Source organism: Manis pentadactyla, chromosome 2 (assembly GCF_030020395.1).
Source record: "Manis pentadactyla isolate mManPen7 chromosome 2, mManPen7.hap1, whole genome shotgun sequence".
NCBI classification, from domain to species: domain Eukaryota; kingdom Metazoa; phylum Chordata; class Mammalia; order Pholidota; family Manidae; genus Manis; species Manis pentadactyla.
This window is the reverse complement of record NC_080020.1, coordinates 214,224,530-214,240,939: the sequence shown is the minus strand read 5'-3', so window position 1 is coordinate 214,240,939 and position 16,410 is coordinate 214,224,530. Positions and strand designations below refer to the sequence as shown.

Genomic DNA, 16,410 nt, shown 5'->3' with positions numbered 1-16,410 from the left:
GTTAAGACAGTTTTCCCTAAATTAATCTGCAGCTCTAGTGCAATATTCATCAATATCACAGGAGGGTTTTGTAGATGTTGGCAAGGTGATTTTAAAATTTATTTGGAAACGGCAAATGAATTAGAATAATTAAAATATTTTTGAAAAGAAGAGCAAAGTTAAAGCAGTCAGACTACTAAATTTTAAGACTTAGTATGGGGTAGTATGGTTATTGGCAAAAGAATACATACAGCCACTCTCCCCACTGTTATTCAGCATAGTACTGGAGGTCCTAGCCATGACAAAATCAGACAAAACAAAGAAATACAAGGCATCCAGATTGGTAAAGAAGTCAAACTGTCACTATTTGCAGATGACATGATATTGTACATAAAAAACCCTAAAGACTCCACTTCAAAACTACTAGAACTAATATCTGAATTCAGCAAAGTTGCAGGATACAAAATTAATACACAGAAATCTGTTGCACTCCTTTACACTAACAATGAACTAGCAGAAAGAGAAATCAGGAAAACAATTCCATTCACAATTGTATCAAAAAGAATAAAATACCTAGGAATAAACCTAACCAAGGAAGTGAAAGACCTATATCCTTAAAACTACAAGACACTCTTAAGAGAAATTAAAGAGGACACTAACAAATGGAAACTCATCCCATGCTCTTGTCTAGGAAGAATTAATATTGTCAAAATGGCTGTCCTGCCTAAAACAATGTACAGATTCAATGCAATCCCTATCAAAATACCAATAGGGTATCAATGAACTGGAACAAATAGTGTTAAAATTCATATGGAACCGCAAAAGACCCCGAATAGCCAAAGCAATCCTGAGAAGGAAGAATAAAGCAGGGGGGATCTCACTTCCCGACTTCAAGCTCTACTACAAAGCCACAGTAATTAAGACAATTTGGTACTGGCACAAGAACAGGCTCACAGACCAATGGAACAGAACAGAGACTCCAGATATTAACCCAAACATATATGGTCAATTAATATGCAATAAAGGAGCCATGGACATACAATGGGAAAATAACAGCTTCTTCAACAGCTGGTGCTGGCAAAACTGGACAGCTACATGTAAGAGAATGAAACTGGATTATTGTCTAACCCCATACACAAAAGAAAATTCGAAATGGATCAAAGACCTGAATATAAGTCATGAAACCATAAAACTTTTAGAAAAAAACATAGGCAAAAATCTCTTGGACATAAACATGAGCAACTTCTTCATGAACATATCTCCCCGGGCAAGGGAAACAAAAGCAAAAATGAACAAGTGGGACCATATCAAGCTGAAAAGCTTCTGTACAGCAAAGGACACCATCAATAGAACAAAAAGGCATCCTACAGTATGGGAGAATGTATTCATAAATGACATATCCGATAAGGGGTTGATATCCAAAATGTACAAAGAGCTCATGCACCTCAACAAACAAAAAGCAAATAATCTAATTAAAAAATGGTCAGAGGAGCTGAACAGACAGTTTTGCAAAGATGAAATTCAGATGGCCAACAGACACATGAAAAGATGCTCCACATTGCTAGTCATCAGAGAAATGCAAATTAAAACCGCAATGAGGTACCACCTCACACCAGTAAGGATTGCCACCATCCAAAAGACAAACAGCAACAAATGTTGGTGAGGTTGTGAAGAAAGGGGAACCCTCCTACACTGCTGGTGGAAATGTAAATTAGTTCAGCCATTGTAGAAAGCAATATGGAGGTTCCTCAAAACAGCAAAAATAGAAATAACATTTGACCCAGGAATTCCACTCCTAGGAATTTACCCTAAGAATGCAGCAGCCCAGTTTGAAAAAGACATATGCACCCTTATGTTTATCGCAGCACTATTTACAATAGCCAAGAAATGGAAGCAACCTAAGTGTCCACCAGTAGATGAATGGATAAAGAAGATGTGCTGCATATACGTAATGGAATATTATTCAGCCATAAGAAGAAAACAAATCCTACCATTTGCAACAACATGGATGGAGCTAGAGGGTATTATGCTCAGTGAAATAAGCCAGGCAGAGAAAGACAAGTATCAAATGATTTCACTCATCTGTGGAGTATAAGAACAAAGAAAAAACTGAAGGAACAAAACAGCAGCAGACTCACAGAACCCAAGAATGGACTAACAGTTACCAAAGGGAAAGGGACTGGGGAGGATGGGTGGGAAGGGAGGGATAAGGGGGGGAGAAAAGAAAGGCGGCATTACAATTAGTATGTATAATGTGTGTGTGGGGGGCATGGGGAGGGCTGTGCAACACAGAGAAGACAAGTAGTGACTGTACAGCATCTTACTACGCTGATGTACAGATACTACAATGGGGTATGTGGGGGGGACTTGGTGAAGGGGGGAGTCTAGTGAACATAATGCTCCTCATGTAATTGCAGATTAATGATACTAAAAAAATAAAAAAAGGAATACATGCAGATCAGTAAAACTGGATAGAAAGTACTGTAATAGAACCATATAAACATGGTCAATTGGTTTTTCACAGTTGTGCAAAAGCACTTTAATAGAAAAAGTATAGTCTTCTTGAGAAATGGTGCTATAACAATTGGGCATCCATATGCCAAAAAATTTTTTAAAAGGATCTTGACCTGTGGTATCTTCAACCACAAAATAACTCAAGCGAATCACATTCTGAAATGTAAATTTCAAACAATAAAACTCTGTGAGGAGAACATAGAAGTCTTTATGACTTGAGCTAGACAGTGAGTTCTTAGATACATCAAAACCACTACCCTTAAAAGAAAGAAGTTGACAAATTGGATTTCACCACAATTAAAACCTTTTGTTCTGCTGAGAATACTGTTAAGAGAGTGAAAATAAAACAGTGGGAGAAAATATTTGCAAATCGTATGACTGAGGGAGGACAAATTTCTAGAACATATAAAGAGCTCTCAAAAGTCAATGATAAGAAAACAAACAATTGAATAAGAAACAATGGGCAGTAAATTGAAACAGACATGCCACCAGAGAAGATATACACATAGCAAATAAGCACATGAAACAATGCTCAATTTCTTTAGTCATTAGAAAAATGTAAGTTAGATCAGTAATATGACATGCAATGATACATCTATTAGAAGGACTGAAAACAACAAGGACAATGACGACAACAAACTGGCCACATCAGGTGTCAGTGAGAACGTTTAGCAATTGGAACTCTAACGCATTGCTTGTGTGACTCCTAAATGAACAGCCCTTCTTCTGCTGGAAGACAGTTTGGCAGTTTGTTTTAAGGTTAAAGATAAATGTTTTTATATGACCTAGCAATTCCATTCCTAAGTATGTATCTAGAAATGGTAATTTCTTTAGAAATGGAAATTTTATGTTCACATAAAAACCTGTGCATGGATGTTTGTAGCAGCATTATTCATGATCATCAAAAACTGGAACTAACAGAAATGCCCCTCAATGGATAAATGGATAAACCAACTGTGGTACATGGAATGCTAGTCAGCTATAAAAAGGAACAAATTATTGATACATACACTTAAATGTATCAGTACAGTTAGTTAAATCTCAAACACCTTATATTAAATGAAAGAAGGCAGTTTCAAAAGGTTGTATACTATATAATTCCATTTGTATAACATTTTGGGAAATGTGAAACTGAAGGGACAGAGAACAGATCAGAGGTTGCTAGGGATGAGAAATGGTGAGAAAGTTTAACTACAAAGGGATAGCACGAGGAAATTTTGAAATGTGATAAAATTGTTCTGCATCCTAATTTTGGTAGTGTTTACACAAATCTATGCATGTGAATCTATGCTTGTGATAAAACTCATGACTGTACACAAAAGAGGTAAATTTTACTTTATATAAAAATTTAAAAAAATTAAATTTCATCTTTTTTACTTTTTTCATGTGGCTACCAGTAAGTTTAAGATTATACATATGGCTTATATTTCTACTGCACAACATAACTTTAGGTAGTAGAAATGCAGAGGATTAGATGTGGTCTCAGTCTAGAGGTAGGGATCTGATAGAAGGATGTCTTCTAAGGAAAGGAGGGCAGTTGAAATGACCTAAATTTAAACTTCCATCCTTTCTTCTACAGGTATTTTTGGAGGGCCTGTTTCATGCAGATTATGCCAGCTCTTAGATATAATTATTCGTAGTCCCTTTTCCTTGATATAGCAAAAGAAGTTCTACCTCTCAAGACAAATAAATGTGGTATACAGTGGAATCATGGGCAGTATCTCTGAATTTGTAGGGAAAACAGAATGTATCTTTGAGGAACTTGATCAATTTCTTTGTGATATCCTTGTGATGAATGTTCAGGTTCGTAGTAGTATTGGGTAAATATCATTGTTTAAATGATTGCACTGGAGAGGTACTGACTAATTGAACTGTGGCTGTCGTGGAGGGAGTTTTTCAGAAGCATGCTCAGCCAATCTGTGAATACTTGTAACAGGGGGTGCCAATCCAAAGTTGGAATAAAATCTAAGAATATTATGATAGGCTGTAAATAGAGAGGTAAATTGAACAAGATTGAAATGTTAATAGGGGTAAATTTAAAATTCTCTAATTCAGCTGTCCAGATTAAGAATGTGGTTTAGCAGTAGTGTACATATAAAAGTTCTGGGGCTTTTAGTTGATAGGAAGCATAGTGGAGTCAAATTGGTAGGGCTGCCAAAAAAGCTATTTCAATTTGTAATGGTATTTATTAGTAGAAGTTTATATCTAAAATGAAGGCATGGATTTTTTTTTTTACTTGAGTCTGTGCTGTTTAGAACACACCTGGAACCTTTTGTCTAGTTCTGGATATTATCCTTTGGGACAGCTGTAGATAAACTGGTATACATGCAGAGAAGAGAGAGAAGAGGATGATAAAGGAAATTGAGACTGCGTTATACGAGGAATAGTGAAGGAAACTGGGATATTTTGTCTGGTCAAGAAGTGACTCATGGTGTGGTTGAAACAGAGGTCACAAGAATTGCCTGAAAATAATTGAAGGGCTATGATATTAAAGTGAAACCAGAATTGTTCCATAAATTTTTAAGAACCAGTGGATGAAATGTTCAGAGAGTATAAATTTCAGTTAAGGAAGCACTACCAGCAGTTAGAACTAAGTCCTGGAAATGATTCACCTCTCCAAAGTCTTTTGTTAAGACTATTGTCTCAAACTACCTTTCCACTGAAAATCTCCTTCAGCCTAGCGCTTCCACAGACTCTTGTCTGACTTTTACTTCCCACCCTTGGACTCTCAGTAAATAATCCTTTTACGTACCAATTGAAAGGAATAATTCTTTCATCACTGGCAAAACTCCAGTTATTTACCATTTGAATTGTTTTTTTGCAGTTGTGTTTTCCTGGCAGTTACTTAAATTTTAAATAGAAAAAATAAAATGGTACTGTTTCACTGGTAAGAATAAGGAGAGGAGCCTGTGGACAAGCTGTGTTCTTTTTGTAACTGGGGAGCAGGACACAGGGTCCTCTCTGCAGTTCAGGTGATTGGGCCTTCCTGAGATGATGCTGGCATCTTCTAAAGACTGTCAGCTGCCAAGGCACAGACATGTAAGTAAAAACCGTCTTGCACATGGAACTTCTGTCACTGATGTATGTGTCATATTATGAGGCATGGTCGATGTGTATTTTCAAAGAGAGGAACTTGTGTCCCATTGGTCCCGCTTTTGTAGCCTGGCAATTTTCAGGGAGTCGTGGAAAATAAGACTACCATTTGTTGTTAGGTAATTGTGACACTGCTATCCATTCTAGGTGTTTTGTTTCTTACTTTCTCTTTTTTTTTTAAGTCTCACCTTATATCACCTCTGATCCTATTTTTATTTCTTTGTTCTCTTGCCTACTCTTCCTTTTTATGAAAAGTTGAAGTAAGCAGTATCCAAGTAATCTGTACTCTGTGTTCATAACATCTTCTCCAGGGTAAAATAAAGAGAAATGCAGTGTTATTGCTCCTCTATATGATTTGTGTTGGTCTTTTCCCCACCCTCCCTGCCTTGAGGTCAGATACTATGTTTCCTACTTCCTGTGTAACTCCCCAGGTGTCCAATATGTGCATCTGTGCATGGTGGGTTTCTAATAAACGTTTTTGACTGATTTACTGACTTCTCCATAGCAAGGAAACAATGCCACATTTTAGTCCAAAGAAGCTAGAGAGTTTTGAGGAATAGTATTTCAGGAGTTCTTTGAGGTAGAAGGTAAGAGGGAAATTCTGAGATGTAAGTATGAAAAATATTTAAATTTACTTATTTGTTTTGAAAAATATTCCTATTAATGTTTTTACTGTATACAATATAGTAATAATCTCTCTAAAAAAGTTGAGGGTGTGGTAATTTGTTATATATAGTTTCTGTTTAAAAATTATTGTACATTCAAATGTTTTTGGCTGTTTTAAAAGTTTTTAAAAATCAACTAAAAAATTAAAAAAAAGAACATTCCCCAGTATTCTCCTTAAAAAGGACATATTTACAGAACTTGTTGAAAAATAAAGATCTTTGTAAGTATTCATCTTATAAAAATATTCTTTGCTTTTGAAAAGGGCTCATTGCAGAATTAAGTAAATGGAGAACTCCCTAGTTGGATTTTTAAGATGATTGTATTTATAAAAAATGAATTTACTAAATCAGATAGAGAAAGACAAATGCCAAATGATCTCCCTCATTTGTAGAGTATAACAATGAAGCAAAACTGAAGGAACAAAACAGCAGCAGACTCACAAACTCCAAGAAGGGACTGGCAGTTACCAAAGGGGAGGGGTTAGGAGGGTAGGTGGGGAGGGAGGGAGGGAGAAGGGGATTGAGGGGTATTATGATTAGTATACATGGTGTGGGGGGCATCATGGGGAAGACAGTGTAGCACAGAGGAGACAAGTAGTGACTCTGTGGCATCTTACTACACTGATGGACAGTGACTGCAGTGGGCTGTTGGGGGGACTCAATAATATGGGTGAATGTAGTAACCACATTGTTTTTCATGTGAAACCTTCATAAGAGTGTATATCAATGATACCTTAATAAAAAAAATAACCGCTTAGAACAAAAAGAATAAACATTTTCTAATTTATTTGTGTTTCAGTTCAGATTAAACTGGGTCAAATTTTTACATCTAAACTGATAAAAACAACAGCCTTATTGAGATATAATTCATATACTATGCAGTTCAGTCTTTGAAGTACATAACACAGTAGGTTTTTTTCAATTTTAATTTAATTTAATTTTTAATTATTTTATTATTTTTATTTTGGTATCTTAATGTACAATTACTTGAACAACATTATGGTTACTAGACTCCCCCTATTATTAAGTCCCCACCACATACCCCATTACAGTCACTGTCCATCAGCATAGTAAGATGCTATAGAATCATTACTTGTCTTCTCTGTATATACTGCCTTTCCCATGTTCCCCACCCCCACATTATGTGTGCTAATCGTAATGCCTCTTTTTCCCCCTTCTCCCTCCCTTCCCACCCATCCTCCCCAGTCCCTTTCCCTTTGGTAACTGTTAGTCCTTTCTTGGGTTCTGTGAGTCTGCTGCTGTTTCGCTCCTTCAGTTTTTTCTTTGTTCTTATACTCCACAGATGAGTGAAATCAGTTGATACTTGTCTTTCTCTGCCTGGCTTATTTCACTGAGCATAATACCCTCTAGCTCCATTCATGTTGTTGTTGCAAATGATAGGATTTGTTTTCTTCTTATGGCTGAATAATATTCCATTGTGTATATGTAGCACATCTTCTTTATCCATTCATCTACTGGTGGACACTTAGGTTGCTTCCATTTCTTGGCTATTGTAAATAGTGCTGTGATAAACATAGGGGTGCACATGTCTTTTTCAAACTGGGCTTCTGCATTCTTAAAAAATATGGAATGTTTCATGAACTGCATGTCATCCTTGTGCAGGGGCCCTGCTAATCTTCTCTGTATCATTCCAATTTTAGTAAATGTGCTGCCGAAGCGGGTACCACAGTGTTTTTAATACATTCACAAAGTTGCACAACCATCAACACTAACCCTAGAATATTTTCATCACAACAAAAAGTTACTCTGTACTTGTTAGCAGTCACTCTCCATTCCCCTGTTCCCTGGCCCCTGGCAGCCATTAATCTACTTTCCATCTCTATGAATTTGTATATTCTGGACATTTCATAGAAATGGAATTATACAGTAATTATACAATATATGTCCTTTTGTATCTGGCTATTTTCATTTAGCATAGGTTTTCAAGTTTCATCCACGTTGTGGCATGTGTCAGTACCAATTCCTTTTTGAGTGCTGAATAATATTCCATTGTATGTATATACCACATTTATCCATTCATCAGTTGATGGACATTGGGTTGTTTCTACTTTTTGGCTATTGTGAATAATGCTGTTACAAACTTTCATGTACAAGTTTTTGTGTGGATATATGTTTTCATTTTTCTTGGGTCTATTCTTAGGAGTAGAATTGATGGGTCATAAGATAACTCTATTTTTAACATTTCTGAGGAATGGCCAAATGTTTTCCAAAGTGATGGCACCATTTTGTATTCCCAGCAGTGGTGTTCCAAGGTTCCAATTTCTCCACATCCTTACCAACACTTGTCATTATTTGTCTTTTTGGTTGTGGCCATCGTAGTGGGTATGAAGTAATATATCATTGTGGTTTTGATTTTTATCTCCTTAATGACCAGTGACATTGAGTATCTTTTCATATGCATATTGGCCATTTCTGTATCTTCTTTGGAGACATGTCTATTCAAATCCTTTGTCCATTTTAAAGTTGGGCTATTTGTCTTTTTATTGTTGAGATATAAGAATTCTTTATATTTTCTGGGTACAAGTTCTTTATCAGATGATATATGATTTGCTAAATCCCTTATTTTCTCCCATTCTGTGGGTTGTCTTTTCACTTTCTAGATACTGCCCTTTGAAGGACAAAAGTTAAAAATTTTTATGAAGCCCAGTTTATCTAGTTTTTTTTCTGTTGCTTGTGCTTTTGATTTCATATCTAAAAAAACATTGCCTAGTTATGAAGATTTACTCTTATGTTTTCCTCATAGAGTTAATAGCTTTTGCTCTTACACCTAGGTATTTGATCCATTGTGAGTTGATTTTTGTATATGGTATGAGTTAGGGACTCAGCTTTATTCATTGCATGTGGTTTATCTAATTTTTCCAGCACCATTTGTTGAAAAGACTCTGTCTTAGTCCATTTCAGCTGCTATAACAAATTACCATACACTGGGTGGCTTAAACTGCAAGTGTTTATTTTTCACAGTTGTGGAGGCTGATGTCAGATATCAAGGTGCTAGCAGATTCAGTGTGAGGGTCTGATTCCTGGTTCAGAGATGGACTGTTTTTTTGCTGTAACCTCACATGGCAGTGGGGGAAAGGGAGCTCTCTGGCTTCTTTTATAAGGGCACTAATCTCATTTATGAAGGCTCTGCCCTTATGACCTAATCACCTACCAAAAGCCCTACCTCCAAATGCTGTCACATTGGGGATTAGGTTTCAACATATGAATTTTAAGGGGGCATAAACAGTCTATAGCAGACTCTGTTATTTAAAAATTAAAAAAATTGTGGTAAAACATATGCAACATAAAATTTCATCTTAATTTTTAAGTGTACATTTCTACAGTGTAAGGTGCATTCACATTGTTGTGCAGCCAATCTCCATAACTCTTTTCATCTTGTAAAAGTGAAACTCCATATCCTTTAAACAACTCCCCATTCTCTTCTCCCCCTAGCGCCTGCCAATCATCATTCTTCTTCCTGTCTATATAAGTTTGACTACTTTGTTGACTACTCTACTACCTCAAATAAGTGGGCTCATACAGTATTTGCCTTTTTGTGACTGGCTTATTTCACTTACCATAATGTCCTCAAGTTTTATCCGTATTATAGCATGTGTTAGAATGTCCTTTTTTAAGGTTGAATTATAATCCCATTGTATGTGTATACCACATTTTGGTTATCCAGTTGTCTGTAGATGGACACTTGGGTTGTTTCCATTAGTCTGTTGTAAATATTGCTGCTGTGAACATAGTGTACAAATATCCCTTTGAAACACTGATTTCACTTCCACCCAGAATGGAATTGCTGGATCATATGGTAATTCTATTTAAACAATTTCAGCTGCCACCATTGTTTTCCATAGCAGCTCTACCACTTTACATTCCCACCAGTGGTACACAGGAGTTCCAATTTCTCCACAGCCTTGCCAATACTCTGTTTCTCTTTCTCTTTTTCATTGTAGGCATCTTAACGGGTGTATAGTGAAAAGACTTCTTTTGCTCCATTGAATTGTCTCGGCACCCTTGTCAAAAATCAGTTGACTATAAATGTGAATGTTTATTTCCAGACTTTGAATTCAATGCCATTGATCTGTATGTCTATCCTTTGTGGCAATCGCACACTGTCTTAGTTACTGTGGCTTTGTAGTAAGTTTTGAAATTGGAAAGTGTGAGTCCCTTCTAACTTCACTCTTTCAAGCTTGCTTTTTGGCCATGTTGGATCCCTCACATTTCCATATGATTTTTAGGATTGGCTTGTCAATTTCTGCAAAAACAGCCAGCAGAGCTTTTGATAGGGATTGCATGAAATCTATAGATTAATTTAGGTAGTATTGCCATCTTGACAATATTAAATCTTCTGATCCATGAACATGAGATGTCTTCCAATTTATGTAGGCTTTCTTTAATGTCTTTCAACAATGTTTTGTAATTTTCAGGGTACAAGTCTTAACACTTCTTTCATTAAATTTATTCCTAAATATTTAATTCTTTTTGATGCTATTGTAAATGGGATTGTTTTCCTATTTTCATTTGTGGATTGTTCATTGGTAGAGTATAGAAATGCATTTAATTTTATACATTTATTTTGTATCTTGCAACCTTGCTGACCTTGTTTATTCTCATTGTTTTTTGGGGTGGATTCCTTAGGATTTTCTGTATACAAGATCATGTCCTCTGTAGGTAGAGATAATTTTAATTTTTCTTTCTAATCCAGATGCTATTCATTTCTTTCTCTTGCTAGCATCTATAGAAAAATGCTAAGTAGAATTGGCAAGAGTGAATATCGTTGGATCAGAACTTCAGTGTTTAGTGGTTTGGAAATATGTTTTACTGACAGTGCTCCTTTGAGAACTTGAAAATACTGCTTTGTATCCCCTTGGAGTAACAAAAGTAATAAAATTTCTTCTGTTGGAATTTAGCATGCTGTTTATTTTTTGAACATCAAGGCATAATAGATTCTAGCTTAGCTTTTTCCAAAACTTTGATGCCCCTGCTTTATTAGCTTTATAATTTTTTTTCTAAAAATCACTGAAGTAGAGATGTTTAAAAACACATCTCTAATGTATATGTCCTGAGGAACTGTATGTGCTGGGTATAGTTGATTAAGAGTGAGTAATCAGGATATTCATAATGTCTCTATTAGTGCTACACTTAGTCTTGGTTTGTTAGCACATTTGAAGAAATTTTATAATTTGCAATAGATAGTTTGAAAACCAGAGATAATGATAGTGGGTAGGGTGAAGGAGAGGTAGTGATTGTACTACTTTTGATAATTTAATTCTATACCCAACTTCTGGAGAATGTATTTTCTTGTCTTTTATTCCCCACAGAAAGTGGTGGAAGTAAATCTCCCATATGCCTTATTCTTTACTGTAGATCTTGTCAGTACTTGGATATCTGATTCAAAGAATTTCTTACATATATTGAGCATTTCTTAAATATATTCTGTATATGTTATACTTCAACTTTTTGGAGACATGAAATAAATACAAGAGCATGTTTATTCTCTGAATGCTTACAAGATTTTTAGGAAGATCAAGTCTATGTATTTAACTTGTACTGCCATGTATTTGGGGTTCTATGTTATGTACTGTCTTCCTCACTATATGTAAGCTCCTTGAGGATAACCATCTTTGTATCCCCACAGTGTGTATCATAGTGCCTCACATGTACCATGTGCTTATTATGAATTTTTAAAATTAATAGAACAACAAAAACAATGTAATATGACAATTAAATATTCAAGTGAATGGCATAACCAATCAGTATTGTTGACTTTCAGAAGTAATCATGATTAGTGTGTGCTCGATTTATTAGGGAAATCTTCATGCAAGGGAAGGTAATTAAGTGATTTCATGAAGGACGGGTAAGAACTGAGCAAGGAGGAGGAGCATTTCAACCAGGTGTCATGGTTTGCAGGTTGGCAAGTGGATCATATCGACTGGCACAGAAGATTCGTATTGGATTGTAAGTAGAGAGAGGGTTTGATAAGTAAGTAGGAACATCGTATTTTGGAGGCCTTAAAAAAGTTTGAAAAGTTTGCCCTCACATAGTTTGATATCATTATGAAGATCCTGTTTGATTTTAAAGAATCATTGAAATTTTTTGAGGTAGGATGGTTAGGGGCAAAGGAGTAATTTAAGAAGATTTGATATGGTAATAACTGAATTCTTTTAGTCCAGTGACTGTTGAAGAGCAGAGTTCTTTGATCTTTAGAGGCTAACATAGTGCCGAGAGCAGGGTTCAAACATTTGAACCTGGATGTATGAGTGCATGGACTAGGTCATCTGGACCTGGATAGAGCTGTTAGCAGTAGGAAATATCCATATGAGAAACATTTTGGAAGAGAAATTGAAATGATTTATTTTCTAGGATTATAAATGGTATGGGTAAGGTCAAAGATCATGCTGACATTTCAGCATAGGTGACTAAAAGATAGGAGAGCCATCCCTAGAAATAGGGAAGTCATCGAGGGGAAGAGAGGAGTGAGCAAAGGGATAGTCATGAAAATGTTTTTAGACTTGCCGAGTTTGACACTGATACATAATTCATAGAGATAGAAAGGCTCAAGTGGGAACTGAAGTCTGAGTGTTTAAATTTTGATATCACTATGAAGATACTGTTTGAACAATAAAAACGATGGTACAACTGTATGTGTGTATGTGGGTGCATAGGTTGTGTGCATGTACACAAGTATACACACTCCTACATTCTAGAACTCAATATGTGTGTTAGCTGGTAGATGCACCTTTCTGCCTGTTTATATTAGAATGATGGATCCTGATTTTTGGTATGATCAGAGGAATAAAAGGGAGCTAAAGAAGGAGACAGGAAAGGAACAGAGATTAACAATTATAGCACAAATTTGCTAAGGAGACTTGGTAATTTGTCTTATGTTTCAAAGTGATACTAGTAGTAACAATAGGAGCACTCCTGTATCATTTATTGAGTGCTTACTATGGCCAAACGCTGTGCCAGGTATGCTGTCTCTTTATCCTCACATCAAATCTGTGATGTCACTACTGTTTTATCCTCCTTTTACTGATGAAGAAACTGAAGTCTAAAGAATTTAAAACTTGTCCAAAATGACTTGAGCTAATAAATGATTAGGAGACCTTATGGATATAAATCTGACTTTTTGACTCCAAGCCAAATGTTCTTTTCTTTATACCAAAGGTTTGTATGTTTAATTTCTTCAAGGCAAGAATCTTATCTCTAGAGAATTAGTCTGTCGTAAAGGCTTATTAAATAGCAAGCAGTTATTGGACAGTAACATTACATTTCCAATAAAAGTCTGCATGTCCTTTGGATGTGGCTGTTTCTACTTTTTTGGGTATTTATATTTATAGTGTGTCAGGAGATGAGACTTTTTTGACTGCATGTTTGTGTGAAGAATTAATCATCAGAAAGTGATTTTCAAATTTTTTTGTTAAATATAAAATTTTCAGAAGTTTTTCTGATGCATTCCTCAGAGCATTCATACATTAGCAAGGAAGTAAGAAAGGCCTGATGTTTTCTTTTGTTTCAGGGGATATCATTTTCAATGCCCAGTACCCAGAGCTGCCGCCTGATTTTATCTTTGGAGAAGATGCTGAATTCCTGCCAGACCCCTCGGCTCTGCTTGTGAGTACTACAGGCTTGTTCAGATGATCTTTATTTGTTGAAAGAAGAACAAAATTTGTTTTTGACAAGTGCTTGACAGATAAATTTGCCACCCATTTTTTTTCCCTCATCCTCTGAAATAAATGCAACTCCTTTTGTGCCAAAATAGTTTAAACAGGAGATTTTTTTCATTGCAGCTTTACTTTCAGACCATTTTGAATGAATGAGTGAGTCCCTAGCATATTGGTTGAAATACTTTTACTTCAGCTTAAAGAGACATGTTGAAAACATTTTCTTTATTTTAACTTAATATTTCATGCCTGCAATCAATTTTCTAATGTTTACTAACACTTCATCACAGGGCTTGTTAGGGGAGTGTTTCTTGGCTCTTCAAGAGGCCTTTTTTGTATAGAAGTGAAAGTGGCAAATTTGGACTTGTATCCACATTATCCCTGTATTATTATCAGAATGGTAGAGACCAGATTAAGTGTCCTTTATTAAGTAAGACTGAAAACTTCGTAGTTAGAATAAAGTATTTCTGGATTTAAAGCAGGAAAAAGGTGATTGTACTTGTCAGAGCATGCGGTTTATACGAAAAATTGTGTGTTTTGCATTGCTGGTGGAGAAAACGTGCCATTTTGCTTAAAAGGTCTGATGAGACAAAATGTCTCTTTCCATTCTTAAGTTCAATTTTGCTAAAATGTCTATAATTAATATGAGAGGTTTTATTGTTCAAAATTATGTTCTTGGTTTTGTTTTTGGAAATTCTTTTGTGTCATGCAAGTTTTGTAATGAAAAGTTTTGATGACTTACTTTGAAATCTTGCTCCCCCTTCCTTTTTGAAAAGGGGAGTATTAAACAGCAAGTATTAACCCAAACCTGAAGAATTGTCTTAAATTTAAAAACCCAGCTATAAAAATATAGTTGGCAAGAGTTTGCAGAATTTCTAGTGATTACATATAAACTGTTACCTTAGTTGATATAAAAAAGTTATGGTTAAGTATGGCCCCTTTAGATGTGTTAATGGTCCCTTTTATGTGTTACATATTTAGCCTATATTGAATCTGGGGGACCTGCCTGGAGATACTGAGGCACAAATATCCTTACAGACCTTTCTTGTATTAAATGTGCCCAGCGAAGGGTAACATACGCTAAAGGCAAAAGATGAGTTACAAACTAAGTGCTCCAGAAATTTAGAAAAGGTTGTCAGAAAAGGCCTTGTAGTGGATACGAGACATGTATCCTTTCTTGAAGAACAGAACACAAAAGTGGGAAGTATGGCGGAGATAATTTCAAGTAGGGGGACTGGCATAAACACATATTAGAATATATTGAAGAAGGTATTGACAGGTTTGCTGAAATGTAAGTTAATATAAAGAAGGGCTAGAAAAGGCTAGACAGATAAATTGGCATAAGATTGTGGAGTGCATTAAATGCTAGGTTAAGAACTATTGAAGGAAATGAAGGAAATGTGACCAGTATAATGGATTAAGGAGAGATTAAGGACCAGAACTAAGGACTGTTGTAGAAATCCAGGGTGAAAGAAGGGGCTTTGAGCAAGGATGATACAAGAGGGAACACTATGATGGAAAGCATAAGAAATCCATGTTTGTATGTCTTTTTGGAATTGCCTTTAAAATTTGCTAAGTGTACATTTAATATTGATAAGCATTGTGAGAGAATAGAATTTAAAATCTAGTAAGGGCCTTAAGGTTCAGTTTATTCCATTTTTCTGTATAGTATTAAGAAACTGACCTATATTTATATAATTGTTGGAGTTGATACTATAATTCCACCCTTCCGATATTTAGTTCCTGAGTGGGGTTATCGCAGAATGTTTTTGAGAAACCAGCTGAAAAAGAACAGCCAAAAAAAATGAAAGCTCTATATATTAAGAAAAAGATTACGAGTCTAGGGGAACACCTTCTTTTTAGGGATAGTCTGCAGGGCCTCAGGCAGGCTGCCTGGGCTTCTCATAGACCAGTGGGCGAGACTAGCCTAGGTAAGCAGCCAGGGTACACCTTCCACTAGCTGGACGAGGTCCACAGATCTCTGGAGGTGCCCTAGAGATTCCTTATCATCTGGCTGAAACACTAGAACAGGATGAACTACAAGGCCTGATCCTCAGCAGACATTTTCCTGAACACAGTGTACCTCTGAAGGATTTTTCAGTCAGCTCTTAACAAGTTAATGCTTTAATTCTTAGATTCAGTTCAGGCTTTTTCCCTCCCTTCTTGATGTGCATAGAACACAGTCACTAATATCTTGATTTGTCTAAATATGGTTCTGAATGAGGAGGATTACATATTTCATCATCCATGGAGTGGAAAACAGAATGCCTAGACTGCTTGGATTTTTCCACTGAAGTACAAATTGCTAACGGGAGTGAATATTTACCCTTAACTCTCAAAGTGTAGTTCAGAGTAGTTCAGGTTGTAAATACGAATTCCCTTGAAGTTTCTGAGTTTTATCTTTAAAATTTATGAACATTTTTTATTTGATTGTATATTATCCCTGTATTTTTTAATACAAAATATATTAAATTATAAATATTTGA

At 35.8% G+C, this 16,410-nt stretch overlaps 1 protein-coding gene and 1 non-coding gene across 5 annotated transcripts in view; one reads left to right on the top strand and one right to left on the bottom strand.

The window, feature by feature from the left end:
• The window catches only part of BABAM2 (BRISC and BRCA1 A complex member 2), a 405,600-nt gene that overhangs the window by 73,598 nt on the left and 315,592 nt on the right, over positions 1–16,410 (top strand). For all 4 annotated transcript variants that reach the window (XM_036903563.2, XM_036903566.2, XM_036903562.2 and 1 more), the window contains one exon: positions 13,780–13,874. In XM_036903563.2, the coding sequence (XP_036759458.1) occupies positions 13,780–13,874 (95 nt within the window). The remainder of the gene's footprint in view (positions 1–13,779; positions 13,875–16,410) is intronic.
• Positions 7,831–7,939, bottom strand: LOC118921669 (U6 spliceosomal RNA). The gene has a single exon (XR_005028458.1). It is a non-coding gene; the product is annotated as a U6 spliceosomal RNA (small nuclear RNA).